The 12,524-nt window shown below is 36.6% G+C and overlaps 1 protein-coding gene across 1 annotated transcript in view; it reads left to right on the top strand.

Annotated features, from left to right (window-relative positions):
• ccdc162 (coiled-coil domain containing 162) overlaps positions 1-12,524 on the top strand; it is a 35,394-nt gene that overhangs the window by 21,011 nt on the left and 1,859 nt on the right. The window contains exons 29-42 of the mRNA XM_078175417.1: positions 552-705; positions 834-929; positions 1,565-1,729; positions 1,865-2,076; positions 3,273-3,411; positions 3,504-3,624; positions 3,708-3,817; positions 4,156-4,305; positions 4,507-4,551; positions 5,804-5,971; positions 6,343-6,495; positions 6,678-6,812; positions 7,228-7,380; positions 8,078-8,287. Coding sequence (XP_078031543.1) covers positions 552-705; positions 834-929; positions 1,565-1,729; positions 1,865-2,076; positions 3,273-3,411; positions 3,504-3,624; positions 3,708-3,817; positions 4,156-4,305; positions 4,507-4,551; positions 5,804-5,971; positions 6,343-6,495; positions 6,678-6,812; positions 7,228-7,380; positions 8,078-8,287 — 2,011 coding nt within the window. The remainder of the gene's footprint in view (positions 1-551; positions 706-833; positions 930-1,564; positions 1,730-1,864; positions 2,077-3,272; positions 3,412-3,503; positions 3,625-3,707; positions 3,818-4,155; positions 4,306-4,506; positions 4,552-5,803; positions 5,972-6,342; positions 6,496-6,677; positions 6,813-7,227; positions 7,381-8,077; positions 8,288-12,524) is intronic.

The raw sequence follows: 12,524 nt of genomic DNA, 5'->3' as shown, positions 1-12,524 counted from the left end.
ATCTCCATGCTGTCTAGATGCAATATGTGTATTGCATTGTATTTTGTTTCGATAACTGAATTTTTTACAGTGGTTTGAAATCTGCTTTTCCATGCATGGACGGCTGCTAAACCTGCACGTCTGGCTTAGTCAGTTTGTGAAGCTACACATGAATTGTCACTGACTAATTAGCTCAGTGAGATAGAAATTGATTCTTAGTCTCAGAGGTTGTGAGTTCAAGCCTCAGCTGATGCAAAAGGTAGATTGTGTTGCTAAATTCCTAAATGTCTTCCAATTCTTCTGCTTGTTGCTCAGAATTGCCTAAAAATGCCCGGACCCCACCCATCGCTGCGCAGCAGCTATAATTTGATTTGGAGTTGCATTCACAGGCAACAGCCTGGGTCCATGTTTACTTCCTGTCAGCTGATTCCATTCACACCCTGCAAAACATTTCAGCAACAAATACAAAGGAACCTATTCAGAATGTTTGTTAAGTTGGAAATGCTTTATGAAAATTAAACGGTCAGACTTCTCCAGTTCTGTACTATATATATTATGTTTGTGTGTTTCAGGGAGGCGTTCCTCTCCTCTGGTGATGTTGCGTCCTACCAGAGTGTGAGTGACAACATGGCGACCGCCCTCCCCCCACTGAGCAACAGTATCCAGGCCGACATCTTCAGTCTCATGTTGCCTGTTCCTCCACCTTTAGAGCCTAGAGGCCGTCAGGTTGGTATTGCTGTATGATATCAGCAGACACATGAATCAGTTTAGTGTAAGATGAGTAGAAATGTATCTGATTGTATTTAACTATTTAACATTTTTTTTTATTTGTCTGGTGTTGTTTTCCTCTGCAGGCACAGAGGATGTTTCCATGGAGAAGTTTAATAGCCTGTCATGGATTGTTCCCTCTGAGAGTTAGCGACGTCCCTCCCATTGAATACTGCATGCAGGTTAATATTAAGATTTCTCCGTAGATCACACTGCCATGAAATTAAAGGAAAATATTCTGAGTCCCCAGATGATATTTAATGACTTCCTGTAGCACTATCTAGGACAAAATGATCACAACAAATATCAAACTCTAGCACATTGACTGCTTTAAAAATAAACATATAATCACACTCCCTGGATGATGACACTTTATTTTAGTGACACTTAACGCCCCTCGGGACAAATTGTCAACATTACACACAAGATATCTCATTATGTAAAATATTAATCGTCATGAAACTTGCTGAGCACATTCAAAACCTTTTAATTTAATGGTCTGTAACTTTACCATCTTTTATATTTTTGAATTTTAAGATACAGGATTGATTACAGGCACTAATGTGACTTATTTCACCTTTACTTTTTTAACTCACTCTATTTTTATTTTAGAATATTGTTGTTTCTCAAATTGATTTCACAAGTTTAAATTACCGTATGTGTTACTGGAAGCATTAAGCTTCATCTATCAGAAGGTGAATCAGAAAAAAGACCTCTTGTTAATAGTTTGTCCTTTTCATGGAGACATAAACAAACAAACAACAAACAAACAGGATGTACTGCAGACAATAATACAGAGAGTTGTGTGTGTGTGCAGCTGTGTCTGAGCGGTCTGAGTGATCGCAGCAGACTGCAGGCCAACGCAGCGATCCTCGGCGTGTCGCTGCTCATGGAGGACGTCCTGAACAGCGGAGCAGAAGCTGAGCCTGTCTGTCTCCATGGCAACAAGGATGACCTTCTGCACGATGGAAAACCTGATGAGGTAAAAGACTGTTTATAAGTTGCAGTTCAGGGTTAAGCAGGAAAACGAGAGAGCTTGTGTTATCTCCAAGGCTGCTTGTGTCTGTAAACGTGTCACATTATGTCATGTTAACTGTGTTTTGTCTTTTTGTTTTAGGAAGCTGAAAAAGAAAGGAGGACTTGCGGGAGTGGAAGACCAGACCCTACTGCCCTCCTTCAGGATCCAGTCAGAGTGCAGTCTGTGCTGAAAGGTTTCCTCCTGCTGACGAAGCAGTTTCAGGTGTTCAAGGAGAGCTGGGCTCGAAGACGTCTTGGTGTTCAAACGTTCAGGACGCCCAGATTGTATCAACAGTTTGTGAAACTCTACAGGTACTTTAGGAAGTTCAGACGTAGTGAGAGTTTGGCGGAATCCAAATGTCCGGTCGTGTTCCTAGGAAGTCTAAGAGTGCTTAGGGTTGTCCAAATCCACAATCCAACCAGTCCCTAAAGGGCCTCAAGTGGACTTTCTGCAGACTTTCAGAGAGTCCGCTTTCACAGAGTCCGATTTGATTGCCCACAATTCATTGCAATATGGATGTGACAGTAGTTATATAGCTGACTAAAAATTCAAAACTTATGTTTATGTAAAACAGTAACTGTAGCCTATTTAAACAATACTTGAACTGTGTAGGCCAGAAATAATATTCAAGAACCTCAGGCTGCATCATTCAGGCTGTATAGGGGAATCAAAATGCATTGTATTATTGCTGCCTAACCTAAAGGCTGTGCGCTGTAAGGCCAAATATAGGGTAGAAAAGTGGCCTAAAAACAACAAAACAAGATATTCTGATGTAACTTCCAGGCCTACCTGATTTATTTAGTCATTGCCCGGTCCTTATTCACGAACATCTGTATGTGAATGTCAGAAATGTATTTTATTCACTCTCAAAACAGCCCTATACATGGGATTTATATCTTATTATCTGCAGGGACAGATGAGCAGGCAGAATATGACAGCAGTTACAATGATTGTTATTGTTGCTCTAACATTTCCATGGCAACGAGTAAAACAGTTTCCAGGGCTGTCTGTCGGCTGCCCTTGCAGAATATGCGTGATGACAGTGAACTCGGCACAGTGTTTACGATTTTCTAGCTTTTGCTGTGATATGATAAACTGTAAAAACTACAAAGGCATTCAACACTCATGACAACATAAGGTGCATTTAGTGGCTGTTGTGAAGCTTTCAGTTATGTCCCAGCTTCTTCATCAGCAGATGCAGTTTGCCCAGCTGTCACGAAATTAAAGAAGTTAAAATTTCCATTTATTTTGGGGATTTAAGGGGCAATTTAAGTGCAATTTAATGTCACTGAAGTCCCTTAAACTCCATCTGCTGAAAGCAGAAAGCATGAAAGCAACAGAACAGCTACTACAAAAACCTTGTGATAAGATATTTTTCAACTGCTGTTTCTAAGATCAAGATTACCTTAGAATCTTTCCTTTTTTAAAGCATCTGGTTTATTAAACAGGAATTGTTTTAAAACCTCTGCTTAATCCCATATTTAAATGATCTGTACTTGCCTTGTAGAGCTGAAATCTTCTATCCCAGTATGAGAGCTCTGGCTCAACAAATGGGTAAAGAGCGGGACTACGAGGTCTTAATATCTGGCAGCCAGTCTCTCCTACCTCCACCTGGAGCTTCAGAGGTTGATGTGAAAGCCTGGCAGGTACAATACAGCTTCTAAACAGCACAGAATATACTCTTGTGTATTTGTAAGAAAACTACATTACCTTGTTAAGTACACTGTGATCCTCTCAGCTCCACAAACTGCTGGAGAGCACAGAGTGTGACATGATCAGAGCGGTGCAGAGGAGGATTAACAGAGAGCTGACGCTGGTGGTTTCAGAGCGAACTCGTCAGGACACAGGCCTCCCCACAGGTAACGACCCCCCACCCAAAAAATCTACCTTTAAGCACTGAACTAATCCTGACATCACAATAAAAAATATTCTGTGTGGTCAGAGCTGTGGAAGAAAGCCCCACTGAAGTACAGTGTGTCCCCCGAGCGACCACAGATTGTGGAAACGTTCATCCAGCAGCTGATGGAAGGAGCTGAAGAGACCGAGGGACAGGTACTCTGGAGGTCACAATGTGTCTCCCTGCATAACATATCTGCTAATAACATGCTGCAGCTGTGTTCTCTTACATGGAAGAAATGTCTTTAGATTCATATTTAATTATTGTTATTGTACAAACATACAATAAAATATAAGTGCACTCAAGGACCGGGATCATATATTAAAAAAGTAATGAATAGTAATAAAAATAAATAAATAAATGCCTCCGTTCCGCTCACATTCTACACATCTATTATTATATGTTCAGTGTTACATCATCAGGCCTGTAATGTGTGACTGTCTGTCTCTTCCCATGCTGAGTAATAAGACTCCTGAGTGTCTCTGTCTTACAGCTGAGGGTCTCTCAGGATCGCCTCCAGCAGTGTCTCTCTCACCTCGGCTGCTCTCTGATGGAGCGAGAGCGCCGCAGCTTCCTGCTCTACTCGCAGTTTTATGAGCAAATCCTGCAGCAGCAGACTCAGCTGCTCTATCACAGAGAACAGGTGCATAACGTATACAATATATTTTGTTGGCTGTTCATGCTCATTTTTCAACACTGATAGAGGAAAGGTTTTAATTCTAGTTTATAATGATTTTGTTCTCTTTTTTCAGTAGCACATGTACCCAAGAATCAGAGAGTCATTATGACTGTATTGCTCTTTAATGTGTTTAATGTGTGATTTCTTTTCCATTCTTGATGTCAGGATTTAAAGAATCTGACAGTCTCTCAGAGCGACTCTCACAAAGAGGTAATGACTGTGATTACAAATGACTTTGCTGCTCTTATGTAAGGAAAAGGAAAATTCACAAGAGATAAAGCGACTTAAACTGTAAAGCTAAGGCTTTTACTCACACAGGGTTAGAGCTGCGTATCAGTACTCAATACCTTTAAAGAATTTCTTCACCCCCCCACAATGATCATTTGTGTATCAATTACTCATCCTGTGTTTCACTGAAGTCATGAAGTTGTTTTTCTTGCATGCCTCCTGTTACATCTCTCAGTGACAGCTTACCAACTCCAAACCATATTTGGGAACATACTGGCTTATTAACATTAAATTAGCTTGGCTGGTAATTAGCTAGTAACTAGCTTCTAGCGGTCCGTACCATTCTGCAGAAGGAAAGATGGTGAGGCGTTAGGGTGCCGTTTTGCGGTCTTCCGGTCTTTTTGTGGGGTTGAACGGTAGCCCTGAGCTTCTCCTGACTATCATCACTCTTTGCTGCCCGCCGTCTTCACCAAGACATCCTGAGAGAGCTGCTTCCCTCCAGATACACACACTGAGGCACACCATGAAGTACATGTCACACCCTCACAGGTTACCCACAAGGCCATCGCCCTTGAAGGGGAAAAGGGTGAGCTGGTTACACTCCACAGAGAACCAAGAATGGAAAAACTGAGAAAATACTTCTTCTCCTGTTAAACAACAGCAAAACTACATCAAAACATCAGTTTGCAAACACTTATACAACTCATGCAGTATAATACAAGTCTCATTTATCCAGTCATGTACTCAGTACTACTAAAATCATTTGGATGGGGAGGAGCAGTGGTGGCATTTTACACACCTGAATGCTTTGCTTCCATTCACATGATGGGTACTGAATGAATTAGTAAAATTGGTATTGGTATCACTTTAAGGGTACTAGATAGTACTATCCAGCGCTGTAGTGCTGATCTTTCTGCTGTTGTTGGCCAGAAAGCAGCTCAACAGAGGCAGCTGGTAAAAGAAAGGTTTTACTCAAAGAAACTTTGGGTTTTAACAACGACAGCAGAGCAGGGCTCAAGAAAAGGAAATGCTGGTCTGTTAGTGCAGAGGGAAATAAATCTGGGTGACTGTATTTTGCGAATTCTTGGATTACCATGAAATTTAGCACAATATTTGGACAATGCAACATATTTTGTGTAGGTAGATTTTATATTGTTTTACTCAGTTGTACTTTGAAATCAAGTGAAACAAGTGTGTTCCTACAAACACTAATGTCACTGACCTTGTTCCACAGGTGGCTGCTGCATGTCGTGAGATGATGTTGAAGATCTCAGCGCTGCAGGCACGAGTCGCTCACCTGGAAGAAGAGAAGAAAACTCATGAGGAGCAACTCAGTCTCAAATTCAGAGAACGCTACGACCATTTGGTTCGACACCTCTTCTCCACCTGCATCAAGCTAAAGGTGAGAATTTTTATCTCCATACAGGCTACGCAGATTTTCTGCGTAGCCTGTATGGAGATTACTGGTAATCCAATTTGATCCGATTTTAGTAGGAATCTGCAGCGATGAGGGAGATATCATATAATCTCTGACTGTTTTGTGTTTTTACAGCGCATATGACTCATTCAGTTTAAACTTAATTCATATTGAAAGTTAATTTTTACATTGTCGATACTGGAATTGAAAGTTAAAACTGTCACACGTAAAAGTCAGTTTTCTGTATTAAATGGCTGTTTGCAGTTAGTTGGCCCAGTCCCAAGTTTCCATCTAATTTTGATCTTATTAATTCCTTGAACAGCTTCTAACTTTTATTTGTCCTCCTTGTATCTCAGGCCAGGCTGGATGAGTACCACCAGCAGATGGAGCAGGATGTGAGCGAGATGGTTAACAGAATAAGAGGCGAGGGAGTCGACCGCATCATCAGACTCAAGAAGAAGTACGGCTGCACCAAAGACGATGATGAACTCACACTCACACTGTTAAAGGTACAGTGAGGCGGGAAACAGGAGTTTGGCTTTTATATTTATACACTGAATATTGGTTTATTTTAGTGGGTGATTTTTTTTTTTTAACATATTAAGTAGTTGACTGTCACTCTTTTCTCCTTGAAACATGTTTAAAACTCATGACTGTTTCAAACACCAGTGTGTCGTCCCTGTTTCATCAGAAAGAAGAGGTCCATGAGTTGAGGCAGGAGAACAGCCGGCTGACCTCTCTGCTCTGTAAACTGAAGGCTGTGAGCCGCTGGAGGCAGGCGGTCCAACAGGAGAAACTTCACCGACAGCTGCTTCAAACTCAGCAGGTCAGCAGGAAGATTCAATTCGCACAAATCAAATTCCTCCCCTGCAGGAAGACAGCGAGAGCAAAGCCTGTGTGCTGTGTCCTGTGTTTTCAGCAGCCTACACACTCTTAATGAGTTAGGTTTGACCCTGTTTTTTTGGTAACACCTGATCATAACAAAAGCATCACTGAATACATAAATAGGTAATATAGTTAAATGGTAAATGGACTGCACTTATAATGTAAATGTGTTGTAGTATAATGTACATTTTATGGAAAAGCTTGACCTGATGTCCACTACAAGGGACATGTTATGCAATATTATTAAAAAAAACATTTTTGATATTAAACTCAGTGATATGGTTCTCACATCCCAATTACTCAAAATATCACATTGACTCAATTATAAAGGTTAAAGCATTTTCCTTTATGTCCAGAGGGAGGTAACATGTCGCAGCGAGGCCCTCAGAGTGAAGATGACATCAGAAGACGAGGTGGTCGTCCTGCAGGAGGAGCTGGAGGCCGTGAGGAAAGTGCTGAGCTGCTGTCAGGCCGAGTGCAGCAGCACCAAGAAGCTGCTCAGCAGGAAGGTACGTGAAGTCTCATCGAAACCTCACTGCAGCCTGAGCATGACCATTGACTGGAGAAAAAAACCTACACACAGTTTCTTTCTGAGTTTGAATTGAAGTTTAAAAAATGAAGGTAAAACTGCTAAACTGTTTAAGTGTATTTGACATGACATTTAATCTATAACTGCAGTGTTTCTTACAGCTGAACCCAGTCAATCATTCAATCAATATGTCCATCACAATGTCCAAACAGCAGCCGAAAACTCAAAGATATTCTAGATTACAATCAAAGAAGAGTGAGATAACTAGAAAAAAAATCAAATTTAAAAAGCTAGAACTACAATTTTTTTGTGATTTTTGCTGTTGCTGCTCAAAACTATCAGTGGATTATTAAAACTGCTGTCGTAACATCTGTAGTCAGTCAAAATAACAAAGTATGAAGTCCAATTCCATTAGATTTACTGGATTTGAACAAGTCTTAATGCTGTAGGCAACATTAGTTGATGCACATTATGTGATTACTGGTGACTGAGGTCTTAATTTACGTCACCTTCCATTATACATTCGGCGTCTATGTACTTAGACTCATATAAAACTCTACAGTGAAGTGAGCAGTGACAATTTAAATTGTCATGATGTCATACGCTGGGTGGCAAAGAAACTACAAAGCTGCCAAGTGCAGCCTGGATGTTTTCACTAAATATCCACTGATACACAGACAGAGGAGCTCCAGGTGGCCAGGCATCAGTCTGCACGGGAGGCCCGCAGCAGACAAGAACTGGACAGCTATCGAGTACAGAGTCTGGAACAAATGAAAGCCGACATGGAGGACAGAGAGAGACGGCTCAGGGGGCTCAGTGAGCAGCTGGACAGAGGCAGCAGGATGAACCAGTTACACCGACAACGCAGTGCCAAAGAGATCCGACAGGTCTGTAAACTATCTTCATTTGACTAATGTGTGTGTGTTGGAGCAATAATAGTGACACAAATGTGTGTTTTCCTCGATATGTATAATACATATCAAAGTTGTCCTGTCGAAACTATGTGTTTTATCTTTAAAACTTTTTTTTAGCTTTGTGGTAATGCACTGTTCAATCACTTGAAAAAGAAAAAAATCCCCAAAAGATAGTATAGTGTAGCAGGTCATTAAAAGAGACATAGAGAATATTATAGTATAGTATGCTGTAAGAAAGTCCAAAAAGAATAGTATTGTATGCGAAAAAAAAGTCATTAAAAAAAATCACAGCATAGTATGTTGTAAAAAAACAACATAAAAAAATGACAGTATAGTACTTTTTTAAAAAGTCATAAAAAATAAAAAAAAAAACGTCATGGTATAGAATGTTGTGAAAAAGTCGTAAAAAACATAATAGTATGGTTTATCTAAAAAAAGTCAGTTACAAAAATGCCATAGTATAGTATGTTGAAAAAAGTAAAAAAATTGCCATAGTATAGTATGTTGAAAAAAGTGAACAAATTGCCATAGTATAGTATGTCGAAAAAAGTAAAAAAATTGCCATAGTATAGTATGTTGGAAAAAGTGAAAAAAAATGCCATAGTATAGTATGTCAAAAAAAAAAAAAAAGCCATGGAAACACCATAGTATAACTATGTCAAAAAAAGTGAAAAAAAAAAACAAAAAACACCATAGCATAGTATGTTGAAAAAAGTGCAGAAATTACCATAGTATAGTATGTCAAAAAAAATTGAAAAAATTGCCATAGTATAGTATGTCAAAAAAAGTTATAAAAATGCCATAGTATAGTATGTTGAAAAAATGCCATAGTATAGTATGTTGAAAAAAGTGAAAAAATTGCCATAGTATAGTATGTCAGAAAAAGTGAAAAAAATGCCATAGTATGTCAAAAAAAAAGACCATAGTATACCATAGTATGCAAAAAAACCAAGCCATAGTATAGTATATCAAAAAAGTGATGAAAACGCCATAGTATATTATGTCAAAAAAGTGAAAAAATTGCCATAGTATACTATGTTGAAAAAAGTTACAAAAATGCCATAGTATAGTATGTTGAAAAAGTGAAAAAATTGCCATAGTATAGTATGTCAAAAAAAGCACTGAAAAGGCCATAGTCTAGTATGTTGAAAAAAGTGAAAAAAAAGCCATATTATAGTATGTAAAAAAAAAAAGCCATGAAAATGCCATAGTATAGTATGTCGAAAAAAGTAATAAAAATGCCATAGTATAATATGTCGAAAAAAGTTATTAAAAAAAACGCCATAGTATAGTATGTCGAAAAAAGTGGAAAAAAAATGCCGAAGTATATGTCGATGAAAGCCAAAAAAATTTGCCTTAGTATAGTATGTAAAAAAAGTGATGACAACGCCATAGTATGGTATGTAAAAAAAGTGATGACAACGCCATAGTATAGTATGTCAAAAAAATGATGAAAACGCCATAGTATATTATGTCAAAAAAGTGAAAAAATTGCCATAGTATACTATGTCGAAAAAAGTTACAAAAATGCCATAGTATAGTATGTTGACAAAGCACTGAAAAGGCCATAGTCTAGTATGTTGAAAAAAGTGAAAAAAAGCCATATTATAGTATGTAAAAAAAAAGCCGTGAAAACGCCATAGTATAGTATGTCGAAAAAAGTTATAAAATTGCCATAGTATAATATGTCGAAAAAAGTTATTAAAAAAAAGCCATAGTATAGTATGTCGAAAAAAGTGGGAAAAAAAAAAAAAAAATGCCGACGTATATGTCGATGACAGCCAAAAAAATTTGCCTTAGTATAGTATGTAAAAAAAGTGATGACAACGCAAAAAGTGAAAAAAAAATGCCATAGTATATCAAAAAAGCAATGAAAAGGCCGTAGTATAGTATGTTGAAAAATGTGGAAAAAAAAGCCATTTTATAGTATGTTGAAAAAAGTGAGAAATTTTTTTTAATAATGTTGATCTGTTCTGTACGACATCTATTGCATGTCTGTCCATCCTGGAAGAGGGATCCCTCCTCAGTTACTCTTCCTGAGGTTTCTACCGTTTGTTTTCCCCGTTAAAGGGTTTTTTTTTTCGGGAGTTTTTCCTTATCCGCTGTGAGGGTCCAAAGGACAGAGGGATGTGGTATGCTGTAAAGCCCTGTGAGGCAAATTGTGATTTGTGATATTGGGCTTTATAAATAAAATTGATTGATTGATTGATTGATTGTATGTAAAAAAAAAAAAAAAGCCATGAAAACGCCATACTATAGCTTGTCTAAAAAAGTGAAAAAAAAGCTATAATATAGTATGTCGAAAAAAGTTATAAAAATGCCATAGTATAGTATGTTGAAAAAGGTGAAAAAAAATGCCATAGTATAGTATGTCGAAAAAATTGAAAAAATTGTCATAGTATAGTATGTCAAAAAAAGTTATAAAAATGCCATAGTATAGTATGTTGAAAAAAATGTCATAGTATAGTATGTCGAAAAAAGTTATAAAAATGCCATAGTATAGTATGTTGAAAAAAATGTCATAGTATAGTATGTCGAAAAAAGTTATAAAAATGCCATAGTATAGTATGTTGAAAAAAATGTCATAGTATAGTATGTCGGAAAAAGTGAAAAAAATGCCATAGTATAGTATGTCAAAAAAAAAAAAGCCATGGAAACGCCATAGTATAAGTATGTTGAAAAAAGTGAAAAAATTGCCATAGTATAGTATGTCGAAAAAAGTAAAAAAATTGCCATAGTATAAGTATGTTGAAAAAAGTTATAAAAATGCCATAGTATAGTATGTCGAAAAAATTGAAAAAATTGCCATAGTATAGTATGTCAAAAAAAGTTATAAAAATGCCATAGTATAGTATGTTGAAAAAAATGTCATAGTATAGTATGTCGAAAAAAGTTATAAAAATGCCATAGTATAGTATGTTGAAAAAAATGTCATAGTATAGTATGTCGAAAAAATTGCCATAGTATAGTATGTCGGAAAAAGTGAAAAAAAGTGCCATAGTATAGTATGTCAAAAAAAAAAAAAAAAGCCATGGAAACGCCATAGTATAAGTATGTTGAAAAAAGTGAAAAAATTGCCATAGTATAGTATGTCGAAAAAGTAAAAAAATTGCCATAGTATAGTGTGTTGGAAAAAGTGAAAAAAATGCCATAGTATGTCAAAAAAAAAAAAAGCCATGGAAACGCCATAGTATAAGTATGTTGAAAAAAGTGAAAAAATTGCCATAGTATAGTATGTTGAAAAAAGTGAAAAAATTGCCATAGTATAGTATGTTGAAAAAAGTAAAAAAATTGCCATAGTATAGCATGTCGAAAAAAGTGAAAAAATTGCCATAGTATAGTATGTTGAAAAAAGTAAAAAAATTGCCATAGTATAGTATGTCGAAAAAAGTAAAAAAAATTGCCATAGTATAGTATGTCGAAAAAAGTAAAAAAAATTGCCATAGTATAGTATGTTGGAAAAAGTGAAAAAAATGCCATAGTATAGTATGTCCAAAAAAAAAAAGCCATGGAAACGCCATAGTATAACTATGTCGAAAAAAGTGAAAAAAAAAACCCCGCCATAGCATAGTATGTTGAAAAAAGTGAAGAAATTACCATAGTATAGTATGTCAAAAAAAATTGAAAAAATTGCCATAGTATAGTATGTCAAAAAAAGTTATAAAAATGCCATAGTATAGTATGTTGAAAAAAATGTCATAGTATAGTATGTTGAAAAAAGTGAAAAAATTGCCATAGTATAGTATGTCAAAAAAAAAAAAAAAGCCATGGAAACGCCATAGTATAAGTATGTCGAAAAAAGTGAAAAAATTGCCATAGTATAGTATGTCGAAAAAAGTGCAAAAATTGCCGTTGTATAGTATGTCGAAAAAACCCAATAAAAACGCCATAGTATAATATGTCAAAAAAGTTATAAAAATGCCATAGTATAGTATATTGAAAAAAGTGAAAAAAGTCATAGTATAGTATGTCAAAAAAGTTAGAAAAATGCCATAGTATAATATGTCGGAAAAAGTGAAAAAGTCATAGTATAGTACGTCGAAAAAATTGCCATAGTATAGTATGTCAAAAAAAACCCTGATAATAACGCCATAGTATAGTATTTCAAAAAAGTTATAAAAATGCCATAGTACAGTATGTTGAAAAAAAAAAAAAAAAATTATGGTATAGTATAGTATGTCAAAAAAAGTCAAAAAATTGCTATAGTATG

This window comes from Epinephelus lanceolatus, chromosome 15 (genome assembly GCF_041903045.1).
Source record: "Epinephelus lanceolatus isolate andai-2023 chromosome 15, ASM4190304v1, whole genome shotgun sequence".
Classification (NCBI taxonomy): domain Eukaryota; kingdom Metazoa; phylum Chordata; class Actinopteri; order Perciformes; family Serranidae; genus Epinephelus; species Epinephelus lanceolatus.
This window is presented reverse-complemented; position numbering and strand designations above follow the sequence as displayed.